Here is a 21,048-nt window from a genome sequence, read left to right as displayed (position 1 = left end):
AATTTGCCATCCTATCTTCATCTTTTCTTTTTCTTTTTTCACTTCAAGGATGGTCTATGTGTGCCTTTTTTTCCTGAATCTGTAGAATGGGTTCAATGCTTAGTTACCCAATGAAGTGCAGGCAAGAACTTAAGCTAGTGTTTTCCTTAAATTTCTTCTATGATTTAAGACACCTTGGGGAAGAGATAGGTGAGCTTCTACATCAACGGATGATGATTTTTATCTTTATCAAGTGACCCACAATTTGGTTACTGGTGCAATGAGAAATTAAGAAAATAGCACACTTTTATGACTGTCTTTTCACAGTCACTCAAATCAGAACTGGAATGCCACAAAAACAACTCCCTGTTAGCCCAGAGAAAAAAAAAGAAAGAAAGTAAAGGGGAAATTCAGATTAGTCACAAAGAAGTTCCCCCGCCTGCCTGCAAAAGCTGAAGCATTAAAACTGAGAGAGTCCTCTCTGCTCTTTCAATCGCCTCTTATCTCTGGTCCTGGGACCTCTGTGTATCTTCTAATTGATACACCTTGTGTTGGCTTCATCTCCTTCTTTGTGGGGAAGAAGTCAGTTCTCCCTCAGGTTTCCCTCTGTCACAGTTTTCATCGTCCCTGCATCCAGATTGTGAAGATGGAAGGGGTCCAACCCCTGGACGAGAATGTGGGAAACGCACCAGGACGGAGATTCTTGAGGAACAAGCTATTGCTGGTGGCCTCCATAATTCAGGGGCTGGGGCTTCTCCTGTGTCTCACCTACATCTGTCTGCACTTCTATGCTCAGGTAAGATGCACCAACCAACATGTCCTTTCCTCCAGCTCAGGCTGATGGCAGCTGCAAATGGTCACTTGGAAATAGTCTGACACCAAATTGTTTTCCCTTTTCTGTTCGGCGATTGTAAAATGTGGTCAAGCACCCTCGTGTCTCTCTTTTCCTTCCTTTTTTTCAGAGGTGGCAGTGGTGAGGCACAGTGGAGATAGGGCAGGGGCACTGCTTCTGGATTAATCTTTTTCTTTACAACACAAAAATCCTGGTATTCTTTTGTGAACTGTCACTTTGAAGCTTTGAGTCCCTGACATACCTACTTGGTTTATCTGTTCTGCTAGTAAGCAACTGATCAGGAAATTAATGTAAAAAGGAAATAATAAATTTTTTATTTCCTTTGTACATTATTATACTTTCTCATTGTATTCATAAACCCCATAGACTCAAGGAGATATGCTTTCTGAAGAATGCTGAAGGTATCAATATTAAGTTCTTTTAAATAGCTAACCTATATATATTTAAGGGCAGAGATATATGTGTTCATGTCTGTATGTGCACGTGGCTGAATGTTTATCCCAACAACTTAATCAGACATTGTTTTTCACAGTCTTTCTCTACCAATCACAACTTACTGACATCACTTTGTCCAGTACATTAAGTAGTGGAAGATCATCATTTTATTATTCCCCCCCCCCCCCCCCCCCCCGCCGCAGCTGCTTAATGAAGAAATTCTTTCCATTTTTCCATCTCTTTATTCTGGTCCTGTTTACATTATTATTTTCTTTCATAGTTGTTCATATATAAAAACATTATTAGCTCTTTACGGATGTTCTTCACTGCAGGAGATTCCACTGAAAAAGAAAATAAATGTGTAGTGGCCCCGTGTTCCCTTGTTGGGGCTAGTCTGATAATTCTTGTTTGCCTGGGGGTTGCTCTTGGTTAGAAAAGTCTCTCACTGGTAAAGGTCAGACAATGGTAACTTTCATTTCTGATGGCCAGGTCAGAGACTGGGTACCTCACATTAGATCAGGCTAAGATGAGCAGAGTCCTAGACGATGCCTGGGCTTGTCTCTGTCTACAGGAAACGGGTTTTCGGTGCCTGCAGTCTAGTGGGGGTGCGGTCGTGATCACTGTCCCGCAGAGGGTGCTCGTGTCTCCAAATTCCCAAAGGGTACTAGTGTCATGCTCAAGTCTGCAGACCAGTGAGCACCCCAGCACACCCGTACTGTCTTCGTCATGCCACACATTTCCTTCTCCGCGCAGAACTCTTTGGGTGAAATTAGAGTAGGTGATTTTGGGGAGAGGGTGTGGGGGGAGGAGCAAGGTGTCCATGGCAGGATGCCCAAGACAAGACCGGAATTAGGCTCTTCCGAGAAGAAAACAGAGTAACCCAAAATAGAACAGCTGAGTTTATTCACAAGGTCCGGGAGCCCTGAGACTGCTTTTGAAACAACCACAATGTTACATATTTCCTTGCACTGTGGGATGATTAAAAAAAAAAAAAGAAAAACAGAACAGATGGCCCTAGTCAAGCCTCAACAATTAATTGCACTAGGGCTTAGAGGATGGGAGAGAGCAAAACATGAAACAGATAGAGACGTGTAGCTAGCTGGTGGCAGGGGGCCACCCTGGAATATTAATTCCCAGGGGAGGCAGCTGGAGAGGGGTTCTTTCTAGCAAGTCACTCAGCAATTCTGTGCTAGAGCATGGAAGGGCAGCTGAATGCTGGCTTCTAGGATGCTGGAATTCACGGTGAGCTGATCTTTGGGAGAGAATTAGCTTTCTCTGGTCGTGGCACAGAGAGGGAAGCAAAGATGGAGGAGGTACGTTAGAGCTGTTTGCTCAAAAACTGTGTTCTTATATATTCTAGATACAAAATTTTCTTTGGCTCAGATATTTGGAGTTGTTCACTTGACATTAATTATTTTCTTATTTCTCACTAGACTGTTTTAGCTAACAGTTTCTCACACTATTAATGGGACCCAAGGCAGTAGGATGTGTCCTTAATTGTGATCTCATACACTTTGTTAAGGGAAAGGATAGCTTAGAGAGGTCGTGTGTGTTTTTCCCAGAACTTGATCAGTCATGGTGGCAGCAGTGTGTAGAGGAGAGAGACTGAGAGAAAACGGTATAAAGTAACTGCTGAAGAAGGAACATAGACTAGGAGCTTTTCTAAATTCATGGATAAGATTGTTTGGGATTTTGGTTGAAGGATAGGTAGGTGGGGATGCCTATCAAAGCTCTGCTTTTATAAGACATTGTATTACAGTGATCTATAGAGGAGTTGAAATAGAGCTGAAATACTCATCATTTACCTAGTTAAATTGGATCTTTTATTGTAGGGGAAAGTTATTTGGGGAATAATCATGATTTTTCCTTATTTCTTAGATTTAATTTTTAACTTCATAAAAATTTTCCGGTGTGGAAGACTCTGTGAAAAAAAATAGATATGTAACTGTTAAACTCCATTTGGCAGTCAGGCTTCCTTTCAATTAAGTTTATTTAGTAATATTTGTTTTCTTACCACTTGGTTAAGTTTTACTATGTGAAAAGCAGAAGTTTTTGTTTTTGAGATGGCAGATAAAAAGACTTTACCCACTCCTTATATAATTCACTTCCCTCTTTGGACCCTGATTTTCTCTACTGAAACATGAGGCATTTGGATCAAATGGTCAGAAATATCTCTTCCAGGTCAATTTCCTGTGAATATGTAGTTTATACTCATAAAATGGGTATGAGGATCTGAGAAATACAAATCTAAGTGAACAGATTTTTGTGCCTAAGCTTATGGATACCCTGGTTCTTAAGAAGGGACTGGGGGAAATCAGATTTGCACATATATGTGTAATCTGTATTTATTCATATACTATGCACGTTTCTAAATAACTTATTCTGGATTAGCAAAATACCTTATTTAGAAAGGGGAAAGAAATAGATACTGTACAATAATATCCATGATGCAAGTTACAAAATTGAGTCACAAAAACCAGTACAATTATTGGGGCTGCCGCTTTCAGGCTTCCAGGCTTCCCTGTAACTTCAGCTGGGAATGATGGCAGAAAAAAGTTGATGTATAAGGTGAGAAGCTTTTGTAAATTATACCCATGTATCTCAGAGCTATTGATGCTGGGCTTTTCCAAGATCTGTATCAGAACACTTGAAAAATGTGCTTTTAGTGATTATTTATCAGCAATCCCACCCACAGTTAAAGGTTTATATTCTTATCACTCTTATTACTGGAGAAGACAGAAGGGGAGGTCATTGAGCTGACCAGCTCTGTATCAACAATGGCCAGAGTTAGAATTCAGTTTCTTGGTGAAATTTCAGACTATAACTTGGACTTTATATCCTTTAGAAAGAATAAGAGACATTTTTGTTTAAAAATTTTTGTCTCAGATTTTAGGTCAAATTAGATGTGTCCCCATGTGATTTTAACAAGTTTTTAAAGACATTTTTAATGATAGACATGGAAAGAAATAATTTTCAGTGCAATTGAATTTGCATTTTATAAGCAATTTTATGGGTTTCCCTGATAGCTCAGTTGGTAAAGAATCTGTCTGCAATTCAGGAAACCCTGGTTCAATTCCTGGGTTGGGAAGATCTCCTGGAGAAGAGATAGGCTACCCACTCCAGTATCTTGGGCCTCAGAAGCCTGGCACGATGTAGTCCACAGGGTTGCAAAGAGTCAGACACGACTGAGCGACTAAACTGAACTGAAGCAATTTTCTGGGCTTCCCTGATGGTTGAAATGGTTAAGAATCTACCTGTAATACAGGAGATCCGAGTTTGATCCCTGGGTTGGGAAAATCCCCCTGGAGGAGGGAATGGCAGTTTTATGGGAATTAAAAAGAAACACCTGAAGTATTGAACTGATTTGTCATTAAGTATTTTGAGGCTCTTAAAGGAGATACTACAGAAAATATATAGACTTGTTAGGTTGAACAGACATTAGACACAGTCCACTTGCAGATAGGAAAACAGAAACTCAGGGAGAGTAGAAGCTGGAGAAGGAGGTGATGCTTCAGCTGATGTTAGGAGTAGAGGGACCTCCCTGGTGGTCTGGTGGTTAAGAGTTTGCCTCCCAATGTAGGGGGTGCAGATTTGATCCCTGGTCGGGGAACTAGGATCCCACATACCTTGGGGCCAGAAAACCAAAACATAAAGCAAAAGCAATCTTGTAATAAATTCAGTAGAGACAAAAAATGATCCATATCAAAAAATCTTAAATAGTAGAAATGCTTTAAATAGACAAGAGGAATGATGGTGGCTGGGTAGGGGCAGAAGGCTTTCTAGGTAAAAAGGCAAGTTGTTCAGAATGGTTGGAGGTGAGTGTTCATTGGAGAAAGTGGACGAAGATGAAAATCTAGGTGGGGACAGGACACAAAGGGCCTTGTGACATGTGCTAAGGGAACAAACTTCATTCCATTCTGTACAAAAGAAAATACAGGAAAAATTACCCAAATTGTTGCTTCTCCAGATTTCACTTCTCTTACATGGTCTACATGCTGGCAAATACAGAAAATGTGTCTCATCTCATGTAGCACTAGGGGGCACCACAGTAAAACTAACAGTTCTCAAATAGCTTTTAAAGAGAATCCACTCTTTTTTTTACCACCCCCCCCCAGAAGTTAAGATTAGAACACTTTTCTGAAGAAGCCAAGTGCTCATCGTGTGTAAGAGGATGAACAATATAAGGAGCACCTAATATTGTTCACTGTTTATGCAATGATGATATTTTCTACAAGAAAAATTTAGATATAGGTTCTGACCCAAGTACTCAAAATAGGACAGAGATTGTTTGGACAGGAATCATGCTGGAAAATGTCACGTATATACACATGAGTAGAAACAAATGTACACACTCAGAGGAGAGATGTAAAGTGAGCAGAGAGGCTCTTGGTATAGACCTTGGAATATAACCTCCCTATTGCTTTTCTCTGACTTCAGCTCCTAGCTGCTAGCCCTGAGTAGACCTAGCCTTGCCTAATGGCTGACCACCCTGCCCTTCCAATTCTGTTTCTTTTAATAGAAATTATTTCTGTATCCCTGCCTCTCAGAGAACCAGCAGGTTCACACCCACTTTAGGAATTTTGCGTTCATGGTTAATGAATGTTAATCTTCTGAGACCATTTAGGTTGAGGGAGCTATGTACAGTGTTCAGTTCAGTTCAGTTGCTCAGTCGTGTCCGACTCTTTGTGACCCCATGGACTGCAGCACGCCAGGCCTCTCTGTCCATCACCACTCCTGGAGTTTACTCAAACTCATGTCCATTGAGTCAGTGATGCCATCCAACCATCTCACCCTGTCGTCCCCTTCTCCTCCTGTCTTCAATCTTTCCCAGCATCAGGGTGTTTTCTAATGAGTCAGTTCTTGGCATCAGGTGGCCAAAGTATTGGAGTTTCAACTTCAGCATCAGTCCTTCCAATGAATATTCAGGACTGATTTCCTTTAGGATGGACTGGTTTGATCTCCTTGTTGTCCAAGAGACTCTCAAGAGTCTCCTCCAACACCAGAGTTCAAAAGCATCAATTCTTTGGCGCTCAGCTTTCTTTATAGTCCAACTCTCACATCCATACATGACTACTGGAAAAACAATAGCTTTGACTAGACAGATCTTTGTTGGCAAAGTAATGTCTCTGCTTTTTAATATGCTGTCTAGGTTGGTCATAACTTTTCTTCCAAGGAGCAAGTGTCTTAATTTCAAGGCTGCAGTCACCATCTGCAGTGATTTTGGAGCCCCAAAAGATAAAATCTGTCACTGTTCCCATTGTTTTCCCATCTATTTGCCATGAAGTGATGGGACCAGGTGCCATGAACTTAGTTTTTTGGATGTTGAGTTTTAAGCCAACTTTTTCATTCTCCTCTTTCACTTTCACCAAGAGGCTCTTTAGTTCTTCACGTTCTGCCATAAGTGTGGTGGTGTCACCTGCACATCTGAGGTTATTGATATATCTCCCATCTATCTTGATTCCAGCTTGTGCTTCATCCAGTCCAGCATTTCTCATGATATACTCTGCATGTAAGTTAAATAAGCAGGGTGACAATATACAGCCTTGACGTACTCCTTTCCCGATTTGGAACCAGTCTATTGTTCCACATCTAGTTCTAACTGTTGCTTTTTGACCTGCATACAGATTTCTAAGGAGGCAGGTACAGTGTTGTTATTCCTATTTAGGAAATGAAAGGGTAGCAGCTGAATAGCAAAGTAGAAAGGCTATTTCTCATAGTCACAGATAAAATATATGGTAGTGTTGGGATGGAATTGGATTCCCCAATATCCCATGGCTAGTGTGTTTTGTTTGTAGCTAAATGAAGGAATTAAAACACTTTTTATACAAAAATGCACCATATCTTCTCAAAATTTTAGGGGAGTCATTGAGGTATAGGAGAGAGTACATTGGATCAGGAACTAGAAGATTCTAGTTCAGTCCAGTGTTTTAGCTTTGTGACTCTGGGTAAATTCCCTGAAATTCCCCAAGTATCGATTTAATCATCTCCAAAACTGGAATTTGATTATTGTGAGGAACAACTCTGTTACAGAGCTTTGTAAATGTTTAAATTATTATTATTTATAAACATGCTTCTATAAGCATACCACCCACTAAACTGTTTACCTTGTAGTACACATGCAACTCCATAACTTAAACTCAGAAAGCATATCATAGGTAAGGTCAACCTTAACTTCATGAATTTGGCTTTCTTACTGTAATTTTTAAGATTAAGAAAAACCCTTTGAAATAATTCTAGCTTATTTGAATTTAGATGTCTAATTAAGATGCCATGGCTGTATTAGCCAAGGGAAACTGAAGGGGAGAATTTATGAGCATATAAAAATTATCAGGTTAGTGTCTGAAAGTGGTTCAGAAATCTAAAATAGATAGATGTGTTCACTTAGAACACAGGGCCCAGATGGGTTCCACCTCCCCCTACATTAATGTAGTTCATCCAATCCTCTAATAACTTGGTTTCCAAATAAGGCAGAAACTTATACTTAGAAGAGTGGTCTGGCTCACAATGCTAGAAATGTTGGAGCTAAGAGGGGCATAATTATGTATTTTTTTTCTTTTCAGCAAACCTTTCATTCTGAAATGCAAGTTTGATGTGTTATTAATTTGTATTAATTTGTCTTGCTTTGATAACATTGAAAATGCTAGTTAAGAACACACTCTGAGCGGCAAGTCGACCCAAACTTTAGTTCTTCCAATACTAATTGAATAAGGGGTACGGATAGAAAGCGTCACTCCCAGGATGTTATACAGGTGGGGATCTGGGGGGATGAGTGTAAATGATATACTTTCAGGCTGGGCTGTCCTGTAGGTCACATAGCACGAGCCTACAGAACCTAAGATCAAAATGAAAATGACAATTAACATTGCAAAAAATTATAAGCATCAAAATAGTCACCAAGGGAAATGATAAAATCTTTACTGGGTTATAAAAGAAGTTGTAAAAGACATGTTTTACTGCTTAGTAATGTAAAACATATTTTGAGTTAGCAGTGTGTTGTGTGGTTAATGTTTTTAATTTCCATGGCCTGTAAAAATCTTAATCTGGCCTTGTATGTGGTATGATGAAGACTGGAAACTCAGCTCTTTTTTGGGAGAGGTTGACAGGTGTCACTCCTGGTGCTACTTGCAATACCATCTCTGGTTTTGCGATCTCGTCCCTACGTTGTCCTTACTTCTTCACTACGATCTTGGATGGTGATAGATATTCGTAGGCAGTTTTACAGTGAGGAAATCTGAGGCATAGAGACTTGTCTAGGTCAATATAGGAAGGTCTGGTTATAAATCAGGACTAGGCCATTACACCTGGTGAAGACTCTGTGGCTCTAAGCTGTAAGCATTTTACCTGGCTGTTTTAAAATTTTTTCCTTTCCTGACATTAATTGCTTATGTAGAAAAACTGGGGGAAGATTTATAACCTGGAATAAAGGGAAGAAAGATTCTTTTAAAAAAGAGATCTGAATCTCCTGCCACAAATTCAGATAACACAATCAATGAAGCTTCAACAAATGTGTAATACCTTATAGGTTATTTTGATAAAACAAATCATTGCCATGTGTGATTCATTCATAGAAGAGAAAGGGGACTTGGATTGGGGCATTGGCTCAGTCATTTATTCACTCCAAGAGGTAATTTTTTTTTTTTTTTTTTTAACAATAAGGAGATTAGACTATATAATCTCCATGGGCTTTTCTAGTTCTGCCAGACTGATTCGAAGAATTATTTTAATGTTGTAAGTGTGATTTCACACTATATGCAAATATCTTTTCAACCAGGGTGGCACTGCAAATTTGGTAGCTTAAAAGAAATTTAACCTTTCACAGTTTTGGAGGATAGGTATTCAAACTCAGCATGTCAGCAGTACCCTGCTCCGTCTGAAGGCTGTAGAGAAGAATCCTCCAGGATCCTTCCGTGCCTCTTTCTAGCTTCTGAGGGCTCCCAGCAATCCTTAGCGTTCCTGGCTTGATAGTACTGGGTAAAACTAGTTGAATACAACTCTTCAGTAAGAATTTCACAGAGGGCTAGTTTCAATAACTATTTTCTCGATTGGGATTCTAAAGCAAGCGTACTTTAATTTTTGCATCAGGTGCTTCGTTTCTCTTCCATTATTTAACAGGAAGGCTTTAGTTTAAAATGTCATTATCATTATTGTCACCACCACCACCATCATCATTCCACTGCTGTTCTGTGATGATTTTTACCAGTCACCAGTCTTGGTTCACACCATAATGTAGCTTGAGGATTATTTAGCCTTACTGCAAATGAGGCTAAGAGCTTCATTGCATAAACAACACAAAAGATACTCATGATTCTTCATTAACCATCAGAGGGAGCCACTTGGGGAGAAAACCTGTTCTTTTGTTGTGGCTGAGGGATTTATTATCATGTATTAATGTGTTGAAAAGATCTTCCGTTCAAAGGATCTTCTTATCCACCAATAATTTGGGCTTTCTCTTTTGAATGTTAGGATTTTCCTAATCTCTGGTATTGAAAAAGTCCTTAGACAGTCTCCATTCCACTCTGCTTATTCAGCCATCTTAATTGAGAGTTAAAAAATGAGGATATAAAAATGAGGAAATTCCAAACTGAGAAAGGAAAGGACTTGTTCTGGCTTACGACCAGACCTGAGTGTTCCTGTTCCCAGCCCAATGCCTGGTCCATTTCTACTAGGTTGCCTTTCCAAAGCAATAGTGCCTACTCTTTTATATGGCCAGTGAGATGGGGAATGAGTAACTTCAGATAGAAAGATACTGATCATAATAATGGTGCTACTCCCTTTGTACTCAAGGATGAATGGGGCAGTTTAAAAAAACCTTGAGCCACATATGGTGTTGGCTAGTGTCCCCTGGAGGAGGGCATGGCAACCTACTCCAGTTTTCTTGCCTGGAGAATCTCCATGGACAGAGGAGCCTGGTGGGCTATAGTTCATGGGGTCACAAAGAGTTGGACATGACTGAGTGACTATGCACAGCACAGAGTAAGTGTCAGGGTACAGTCTAAGGGATTCAGTGACCATTTATTTATAAATGCCATTATGTTGAAGGCATTGTAAAATTTATGATAATGCAATAGGTACCTTGTAAGTCAACCTTTCCCGTTGCTTTGCTGCTGTTACTGCGGAGTCGCTTCAGTTGTGTCCGACTCTGCAGCCCTATGGACTGCAGCCTGCCAGGCTCCTATGTCCATGGAATTCTCTAGGCGAGAGTATTAGAGTGGATTGCCATGCTTTCTTCCAGGGGATCTTCTCGACCCAGGGAGCAAACCTAGGCCTCCTGCATTGCAGGCGGATTCTTTACTGCTGAGCCATCAAGGTAAAAACTAGGATATTTTGAAAGTTACCTGATTCCCAAGGTGAGGAAGGAAGTTGTTTCTTTTTTTCAATTTAATTTTTTAAAATTGAGGTATAGTTGATGTACAAGATTATGTAAGTTTTTTCAGGTGTATAATAGTGATTCACAATTTTTAAAGATTGTATTTCATTAATTGTTATTATAAAATATTGGCTTTATTCCTTGTACAGTACATGCTCATAGCTTATTTTATACATGGTAGTTTGTACTTTACAGTTCCCACTTCCCTCTCCTCTCACTGGTAACCACTATTTTGTTCTCTATATTTGTGAGTCTGTTTCTTTTTTTGTTATATTCACTATTCTATGGGAGTTCTTAGAAATGTTTTGGCAGACCCCTCTGTTAGTGTACTTAAGGAATTTACCAGCAACTGTGGAAAGGGAAACCCAGATAAAAGAAAATCTTCCCCTTGAGGATATAAAGAATTGCAAATCACAAAATTTTGAAGGTGCATTCATGTCACATGGATGCTTTTGGTTCATTTGGTTGTTTATCTGAATACCTGATACTCCTCTTGCTGTTAAGTCACTTCAGTCGTGTCCGACTCTGTGGGACCCCATAGATGGCAACCCACCAGGCTCCCCCGTCTCTCTTGCTGCTGCTGCTAAGTCACTTCAGTCGTGTCCAACTCTGTGTGATCCCATAGACGGCAGCCCACCAGGCTCCCCCGTCCCTGGGATTCTCCAGGCAAAAACACTGGAGTGGGTTGCCATTTCCTTCTCCACCCCCGTCCCTCATAGGGATCCATTAATTGCTAAGCATTTGGGACAGTGAAACCGCAGTTCCTGTTCCCTGAGATAGAGAGGAGAGGGTCAGTGAGTAGAGGCTAGCCATTACTAAATAAATTTGACAAGAAAAGTGGAAGTGGTTAGAGAGAGGGGGCTATATTAGAATATCACATGGGCTGTGTAGTAGAGATTATAGTAAGAGTTTAAAAAGAGGGATTACAGCAGAAAGGTGCTGGCAGCCATGGTGAAGGGTGGTGACAGAGAAAAAGAAAGTCTAGAAAGGCAGTTAAAATGGCTTTTCTTTATGTTCTTTCATCTTAATAGACTTTACTCGACATGATTTTCAAAGTCACACATCTTCATGTCTAAGAAATATCACTTTGAGGATAAACTTTCCTGATTATGGAAGACTGGCCAAATAATCAGTTTTTGTTCATTCTTCCTATTCCTTTCTCTGAGTTGGATTCTGAACCTTCCTGATCAGAAGTTAGGGCCCTGTGCTTTGTAAGGGAGTTTCCATTGAGTATATAAATCCACCAGGAGAAGAGTCTGCCTTCCCAACCTACTGTAATGGGTAAATATGGAAAATTCCATCTTCCTCTTTGGAGGCTCATTCAGAAACACCCTCAGAGCCTATAAGACTTTGCTTTCATAATCTCTCAGGTCTTCTCTGATTGACGTGAAGCCCATTGTTGGGGGAGGAGACATTCACATCCTTGTGGAGGTTGCATGCTGAACCACGATCGCATACCTGATTCTGCACTGCCCTCCACTGACTCACATCTCATCCCACTCCGACCTGGGATCTTGACTGATAGCAAGTGAGGAAGGGCAAGGCCCACATAGTGAATGCAGAGCCCACTTCCTGGTTTCACATTTGATGAGTATCATTCCCTCCTGCCACAGATACACCCCCTCCAGGACAAATGCCACATGAGTATAAGGTTGGCAGCCTCATGTCACATCCCAGTGAGTCAGAATAAGAAATTCACACATTCTAGAGATGAGCTCATGAAGTAAGCAGCACCTTTTGGGGGACATGGTACAGGCTGCTAGATAAATGCTGAATATCAGACATTTTCCATCTTTGTTCTTAGATAGTTCAGTGTTTGAGGTACTGAGAGAGGTCAGGAAAGGACATTATTCTGACTGTTTGCATCACGTACTTGCTACCTACTTCATTTGTCTTGCTGCCCCTTGCCAGGACAGTCGCATCTAATTAGAGTCCAGCTAACGACTTTGCCAACCTGAACTATACAAACAACCTTGGAGAGTTGACTGAAGAGCTCTTTTCTGGAGAATGTTTAGATATTTTGAGATGTATCTGAAGTGTTTTGACAACTATCTAAAACCTAATCTTTTAATCTTGTTTAGTATTGAAAATTAAAAATAAATTAATCTTGAACCCTCAGACAAATGTTTTCATAGCGGTTTTTTACTCTCAAGATAGAATAGGATAAAGAGAAAGGATGTTATCATGAACTTGAGGTTCAATCAAACTCAAGTTAATACCTGTTTATTCCTGAGCAAGTTCTTAACAATACTGATTCTCATTTCTTTCTATCTACAAGACATGAGTAAATATTATTTCTATTTAATAGTATTATTTTGAAAGCAAACAAGGTAATGGATTTCAGAAAGAGTAATGCAGTGCATGGCATGTTTTAATTTCTGAATAAGCTTTTACTGTTTTTCTTGAATACACCAAAAATGGTCTCATTTCTAGACCTTTCCTCTAAGCAGTGCCTTTGGATTCTCTGGGTCCTCTTTCTCTTTCAAGGCCTAAGCCCACGTCTTTCTTCCTTGAGCTGCCAAAGCCTGCAGTGGTTTTTTCTGTTCTCTGGAACCTTGTGGCATAAATTGCCTATTGCTCTTTACCAGTGGTTTTATGTGGAGGAATTATCTCCCCAGTTGACATACAAGTTTGTCAAAACTAAGGATTGTGTATTCTTTCCCTTTGTGTTCTTAGAGTTGAATGTAATACCTGCCAAATAGTAGGTACTCAATAATTGTCAATACTGTTTCAAATCACCAATAATATGGCAATCATATAATCTGTTCAATCAACTATTAAATAATATTGATAGTTGAGCACCAGCTTTAGGACAGGCATGATTTTTGCCAAGGGAATGGTTGAAGATACATCTTCTGGATTTGGGCCTTCAGGAGTTCACAGTAGAGTGTAGTAATTCTCAAATCTTGAACCTTGGGTGCTTGTAAAAATGAGATTACTGCGTCCATCTAGACTTTTTGAATCTGAATCTTTATGAATAAACTGGCCATCTACACATTTTTACAGATTTCCCAGGTGACTAATGTATATGATAACACTGGGCCAGCTGACCTTTAGTTGCATCGTCAGCTGCTCCTAGACAGGGCATATGCATTATTCAGTCAGTTGGTCAGATAGCCCATGTATCAGCTGCCTCTGAGTACTCTGTGTTCTTGGCTCTATTTATGACAGCCCCCATACCCAGGAGGGAAGCCTAAACTTTTGGCTCTCCCTTTGCATTCCCATGATGAGGTCATCATGAGACCATCACCCTGCCAATCTGCTGTGCATGATCACATCTTCCTTCCTCCAACTCGGCACTAAAGTGGACACAAGAAATGGACTATTGGTAAAATCTTCAAAGAAGTTTCTCTCCACTTAAAATTTGCATGAGGAGAAGAAAAACTGTTGTTGTGTGAAACAATGAAAATTGCTCTGGATTCCAAGTGGCTGGAGTCGAATCCCTTTACTTCTGTAGGTCTCATTTTCTTCATCTGTAGAATACAGTGTTCAGTTGGAAGATGACTTCTTTTATACTCATGCTTCTGAGGCCATCTCACTGAAACTTCAGGACTGTACTTTGATCCTGGTGTACTGACTTACAAGAATTTCTAGTCCCCTTTGAAGATAGTATGAGCTCTTCAGACTTTGCAGATTGAAGAAGCTTTGTTCTATAGCTTGTCCTTACATGAAAGCGCTTTGGGATCTTTGATATAGTCCATTTTTTTCTATTATCTGGAGAAGATATGAGGATTTTTATTTTCTTGATATATAAAAAAACAACTATGCCTGTGGGTAAAATTATCTGATTTTTTTCTGGTAATTTTTCTTATAAAGCCAGAATAATTTTGTGATGATCTTCTGGGTTACAGAGAGCTGATATTTTAGGGATTTGATTGGACTTCCTTTTTTTTTTTTTTATTAGTTCTCTCATTCTGTAGTCATATGTAAAGCTAAATTAGTGTTATAGTGGCTAAATTAAGAACATGACATGGATCTTGTCTCCCATGAGCGTCCAAGAATAATAGTGGACATTTATCAACTCCTTACAGTGTTCCAGGTCAGATGCTACAGTGCTACATGATCTCATTACGTACATGATCTCATTCACAACAACCTTCTGAGATACAGGGTTTACTCTTTCCATTTTATAGATGAAGGAGCTAAAAGTCAACAAGGTAATGACATTTTCCCAAGAGCACACAGCTAGGTAGTCTTGTAGTGGAGAGGAGACATGTACCCAGTGGTGGTAGAATGAAAATCAGTAGAGTGATTAAAATTTTTTTTTTTTACATCAGGGTTCACTCTTGGTATTGTACATTTTATGGATTTTAACAAATGAACAGCATTAGAGTATCATGCAGAACAGTTTCACTACTCTAAAAATCTTCTACACTTCACCTATTCATCTCTCCCTCCTCCCTCACCCCTGGCAACCACTGCTCTTTAACTGTCTCTATAGTTTTGCCTTTTCCAAAACATCACACATTTGAAATCATACATTATGTAGTCTTTTCAGATTGTCTTCTTTTACTTAGTGATATACATTTAAAGTTTGTCCATGTCTTTCCATGGCTTGAAAGCTCATTTCTTTTTAACACTGTTACTCCATTGTCTGGATGTATCACAGTTTATTTACCCATTCAACCTACAGAGGGATATCTTGATTGCTTTTCCTTGGCAAGTTTTAACAATAAGAAACAAAGCTATTATAAACATCCATGTGTGAATAGAGTAATTTTTAAGTACTTGCTATGGGAGACCAGAAGCCAGGAATTTGATTTAGGCCTTGAAGTTGATATTTTTAGACGTAGATGAAGGGACATTCTTGGTGGAGAGAACAAAGGAAGCAAGTATTTTTTGAATGCTTACCACGTGCCAGGAAAACTCCTGAGTATTTTCATATATGTTAACTTTGAGCTTTACAGTCATCTCCTCGAGGATTCCAATAATAATATGCCTTATTTTCACAGACATGAAAGCTAAAGCTCAGAAGTGGTATATAACATCCAAATTCAACAGAACTAGAGGAGTCACAATTTGAACAAATGTTACTCCCAAGACTGCACCCTCTTTGTCCTACCAGGCTTTATTTAAAGGATTAGAGGAAATAGTTGATCCGAGCATAAAGCACAGATAGGATATGGGTAGCAGTAATGCTTGACAAGGAGGTTGGCACCAGGCCATAGAAGGCCTTGAATTGGGCACTGTGGGGGGATTTCTGGGCAGTGGGGTAGTCAGCATGAAGTAATCAGGTTTGGAGGATGACGGGAGAGGTTGTGGAAGGTCATGGAGCAAGAGAAAGAGCCATCTTATTCCACAAATGACCGAGGCCTGGTGGTGTTGATGCTAGGAAGATGAGAAAATGCAAATTTCTAATGCTGGGTAAGCTTCAGGAGGAAAGGAAGCCTGGAGTAGAAGTGAATCTCCCTAAAAGAGGAAGTCCTGTGTGCCTTCCTTGCTGCCTGTCAGCATCTTGATCTCAGAATGTCTTCTTGATCATTACCGCTCTGACTGCTTCATCACAGTGTTTCAGAACATTGGGAAATGTCATTGTTTTGCAGGAACCTTATGGAAAGTTTGCACAGTCAGTCAAATAATCAGATCATGAGGACTTTTAAGTCAGAGAGTTTGACGTGAATCTGGGATGAAGAGGCTTCCTGTTTCTCTCTTTCATTGAAATTGGTGTAGGGTTGCAACTTTTAAATTTTAAATCATAAAGAGTGCTGAAAGGAGTGTCTCTGATCTTTGAGGAATTTCTAAAGATAGAAAAAACTGACACCCAGAGACGTTATGAAACCTGCCTAAGTACTTGCCTGGCTGGCCTTAGGACCAGGTTGCTGCATGCTGAGCCCTGCTCTTGGTGCAACTGCGCAGTCTGCGTCTGACTTTAACAAGGTGGCCAAGGAACCAGCCTGCCTTGAGAGCAGCAGGGGCATTCATTTACCCAGGGAATTGCGGTGTTTGGGTAATGTAGTTTTTGAGAGGCCTTCTTCCAGAGCATTGCTTTAAGCATGAAGGACACTAGACCAGCCTCACAAACAGTCCACAGAGGGGAGAGAGGAAAGACTGTTTGGTCTTCCCGAGTCAGCACCTCTCTGCCTGCTCACCACTGACTAATACCGCTCTAGGGGCCCAGCCACTGGCAGGGCTCAGCAAGGCTCTCCCTTCTTCCTACACCGCCTGTTGGTTTCAGCTTGGTGAGGCTTGTGACTTTACGTACAAGGGAAGTAGGGGACTCTTCATCAGCGTGGGCAGGCCACAGTGGAGTCCGTTTGGCTGCTGCCTTGAGTGCCAGAAAAGTGGGAAGCAGGGACTCCACACCCCAGAGAATGAAAACAAATTCCTCCCCAGACCTTTGATCCGGACATCTTGCCAAAAATAACCTGGTAGGAGGAGCTGTTGTTCTCTGCAGGCACAATGGGTGGTAGGTTTTTCTGTTTGTTTGTTAGTTTCTATTTCCCTTCTTAGTAGGTAATGTAAAAATTTTAAAATACAAGAAAGTAAGTCGTGGAAAATAAATGTGCCTCCCACCCCTGTCCTCAGGCTTCTAGTTCCTTTCTCCAGAGGCAGTGCTTTATTCTTCTAAATAAATTCTGTGCCCACACAAAAATTCTTTTTTTTCTTTGAACACAAATGGAAATGTACTTTATACGTGATTCTCCCTTTTGCTTTGGCTTTTTTCACTTAATATATTTTGGAGTTTGCCCCATATTGAACTTCTTTGTTCTTTTAACCACCAAATTTCCATAGATGTTTTATCTATTAGCTTTTCTTTCTTTGTTGCTTTACTTCTTTCTTGCTTTTGAGTTCAAGTTAGGTTTTACACACAACTAAAGAGTACAGAAAGACCCAACATTTTAAAAATTGACATACAGATCTACTCATCTCTGAAGGGTTTGAAGAGTTTTTATTGCCTGTGGGCTCTGAATGTAGGACATGCTTAATCCTGTTTTACAGTGAAAAAGCGAGCAGCCAGGAGGCTCCCAGACTTCACTCCCTGTCCATTCTGGGAGTCTGTGGCCGTGAAGGATTGACTGGTCACAGCCTTGTCCGTGAAGAATCTCTATGACTGAATGGGTTTCTTAACAAGATAACTTCTAAGTGCTCTATCATCTAAAATGGGAAATTGGGGCTCAGGGAGCCAAAATAATATACCAAGGAAGAGTTTGGCAAGTGAGGATTGATCTTACTTAGATGCTCTCATGAGAGAGCAGAAGACTCCTAACTTACCTTATGAGATGTTACAGAAAAGCAATGGGGGCAGTCAAGAAGGCTGCGTCTAACTCACGTAGAAAAAGGCAAGTCTAGTCTCAAGTCAGTCTCTTTACCTGCTGCATTTCTGCTTCATAGGATGGATATGATGCGTCAATTCTACTTGTTCATTTTTTTCCCTAAAAATATATGCTTTTTCTTCCTTTAGGTGCCATCTCAGTACCCTCCAATCCAGAGTATCAGAGTACGGTTTACCAGTAAGTATTGTCAAAAGTTTAATTGGTTCATAGTTTTAAAAGAATCTTCTCTCCAGCGTCTTAATTTTCCCTAGAACATATGATCTCTCCATTTTCTTAGGGAAACGTTAAATCCTGAAATTGTTGGAGCCTGCATATTATTTTCATTAAGGTCAAAGAAGAAAAGGGGAGTAATTAGTTAACAGATAAGTGCTTGTCACTGTACATTATATTCCTCACTTAATCCTCCCAGGAACCCTTTGAGTAGAAATTACTCTCACTTTTTAGGTAAGAAAATGAAGGTTTCTTACAAGTCTGTCTGTAAGATATATCATTCCCCAGTAATTCTATTATAAGATAAAATTTTACCTTAATGAGAGTTGGGGGACTTAAAGGTAATGTGATATCTTTAACAAGAGAGCATTATTTGGATCCAAGATTAATACTAGGACAACCACCAGTGGTTTCTGTATGGATATTCATTTATTAAGTCCTCTTGAGTCAAAGGGAAGTATATCTAGCCTTCTATAAGTGATCCTCATTTTCAATTCGAAGTATTTCCCTTGGACTTGATTCAAAGCAAGAATTACTGAATTGTGCCCAGCAGTGGGAACTTAATCTTTCCTATCACCAAGGGACATGGGCCAGAATGGAGAGTTTGAAGTGTCGTTACTTGACCATTTGGGATGATACTGAGGCTGCCGTGGAAATAGAAGATATTTAGTTTTTGATTTATGCTTGAAATGGCCCCACACAAAGCTATTACAGTTATCATTCTGTATTCTGCTACTTTTCCTTTTCTTTTTCCTGTGGTAACCACTATTCCCAAGGCACCTTCCAGTAAAAATTGACAATAAAAAGGTAGAAGAGAGAAGGGAGAAATAAGTCTATGTTCTTGAGCTCTTATATCAGAACCTGAACCCACAGACTAAGCTTCACTTAGTATTGAAGCATAACTAAGCTTAAGTGATTGTTGACAAAGGCCAGTAATACATGTTGTTGAGAAGTCTAGTTGCTAGGGCATGTGAAGAATTTTCATTTCATGGTGACATGGAGAGAAGAATAAAAAAAAAAGTGAAAGTGTTATTTGCTCCATTGTGTCCAACTCTTTGCAACTCCATGGACTGTAGCCCACCAGGCTCCTCTGTCCATGGAATTCTCCAGGCAAGAATACTGGAGTGGGTAGCCATTCCCTTCTCCAGAGGATCTTCCCAACCGAGGGATCAAACCCGGGTCTCCTGTGTTGCAGGCAGATTCTTTACCATCTGAGCCACCAGGGAAGCTTGGAGAGAGGATAGAGAAGAGTTAAAAGCGATTACTTTGTGTGGACGGGGTGTGTAGGACCCAGGCAAGAGGCTCTTCCACCACCCTTTGCCCTAATCAATCCATTGAACAAAGTTCAATGCACTGAAGTTGCCAATCCCTCCTGATTTTGAAAAATCAGGGAAACCTTGAGACTCCATTTCCTGCCACAGGTGTGTTGTGACAACTGCCAGTTGCTTTAATCTCTCCACTCTTGAATCCCAGCCCCCTCTGAAACTCGCTTGACTACTAGTGTTAGCTTTGCCTCTTCCATTCCACAGGGAAAGTGGATTCCAACCCTCATATAGAAACATAGTCTTCTCTTACTTTTATTCTTCAAAATCTTTCCCTATGACTTTTTCTTCATATGTTTCTAGATATATTGGAAGGTTGTTGCCCAACGCTGAGCTGAGGAATCATTCTTTTCTTTTTTTTTTTTTTACCCTACCCTCCTTAGAGTGTGAAAATGAGAACGGTTTCATCATCACATCTCCAGACACGGATGGAACCATGAAGGTGCAGAACAACTCAATCATCATCACCTGTGATGGGTTTTATCTCATCTCTCTGAAGGGCTACTTCTCCCAGAATCTCAGCCTCAGGCTTCTGTACCGAAAGGGTCGGGAACCTCTTTTCTCCCTGAACATGGTCAAGTTTGTTGACTCTGTCACAGTGGCCTATCTGCGTTTCAAGGACAAAGTCTACCTGAATGTGACCACTCAGAATGCCTCCTGCGAAGACATCCAGGTGAATGGTGGGGAGTTGATTCTCATTCATCAAAATCCTGGTGGATTCTGTGTCTACTGAGGACCTGATGGTTATACCCAAGCCAGGAACCAGCATGAATGCCACACTGGGGGTGGACAGGACACTGATTCTTCCTTGGGAGTGGAGGCGTTGTCCCAGCTCAGCCCTCATATTTGGCCATGTGAGATGTGACCAGAAGCAGATCACTCCCACCCCCACTCAGGGATATTTAAAACTTGTTTTTACATACCAGTTAACTTTATGTATTTATCCTATGTCTTCTAAATCACCTAGCCCTCCTCATCCCTCAAGATTGCCTCAAGCCTGTTAGGCACCTCCACCAGAGTAAGAAAAAAGGTGCCTCTTCCTCAAGATGTTGTTCCTGTTGGTCAGGAAATTATCGTAATAAACTTTCATTATTGAAAAAGACACTTGACTACCATTTGTCATCTGACACTGTCAAAATGAAGAAGACCAAGGAGAGGGGTTTTGAATCTGCAAAGCCAGTGGATTGACTCCTTGCGAGCAGAGGTGCCTCTCCAAGGTGAAATTTGTTGTAGTCTGCATAGAACCCCGATCTCTCCCTCATGTGGAGGAATTCAAAAGGAAAATCACCTTATGAACAGCTGTCAGGACTTGATGAGGATAGCTGGCTAAGGAATACTCTGCTCTGGGCTTTTTCCCCCTCGTTTTCTCCATTTTTCTTTCCCAGCCTCCAAATGTTCTTGATAGATATTTCCCTTCAAAGAACCATCTTGGGGGTGTGATGCTTGAAAAACCTAATCAGTGACTTAAGGAAAGCTGATGGGACTTTTCTAAGCTGGGAGAGTAAGATAATTTATTGTGAGGGTTATCTTTATCACACAGGAGTGCAGTGAAACTGGACCTCTCAGGATAAAAGTCAGTGGAAATTTTAATAGTCTGGGGAGGAAATC

At 40.4% G+C, this 21,048-nt stretch overlaps 1 protein-coding gene across 2 annotated transcripts; it reads left to right on the top strand.

The window, feature by feature from the left end:
* Positions 1–625: 625 nt before the first annotated feature.
* On the top strand, positions 626–20,586 carry TNFSF4 (TNF superfamily member 4). 2 transcript variants are annotated; one of them, XM_065936783.1, is made up of 3 exons: positions 626–775; positions 18,037–18,085; positions 19,824–20,586. In XM_065936783.1, the coding sequence occupies exons 1-3, from the start codon at positions 626–628 to the stop codon at positions 20,171–20,173; spliced, it is 549 nt and encodes a 182-aa protein (XP_065792855.1). In that variant the 3' UTR covers positions 20,174–20,586. The 2 variants fall into 2 exon arrangements, with proteins under 2 accessions (XP_065792855.1, XP_065792856.1); XM_065936784.1 differs by lacking the exon at positions 626–775 and adding an exon at positions 2,459–2,580.
* Positions 20,587–21,048: the final 462 nt, after the last annotated feature.

The sequence above is a fragment of the Muntiacus reevesi genome, chromosome 5 (assembly GCF_963930625.1).
Source record: "Muntiacus reevesi chromosome 5, mMunRee1.1, whole genome shotgun sequence".
In the NCBI taxonomy this organism is placed as follows: domain Eukaryota; kingdom Metazoa; phylum Chordata; class Mammalia; order Artiodactyla; family Cervidae; genus Muntiacus; species Muntiacus reevesi.
Note: the sequence above shows the minus strand (reverse complement) of the source record. Positions and strands in the feature narration are given on the sequence as shown.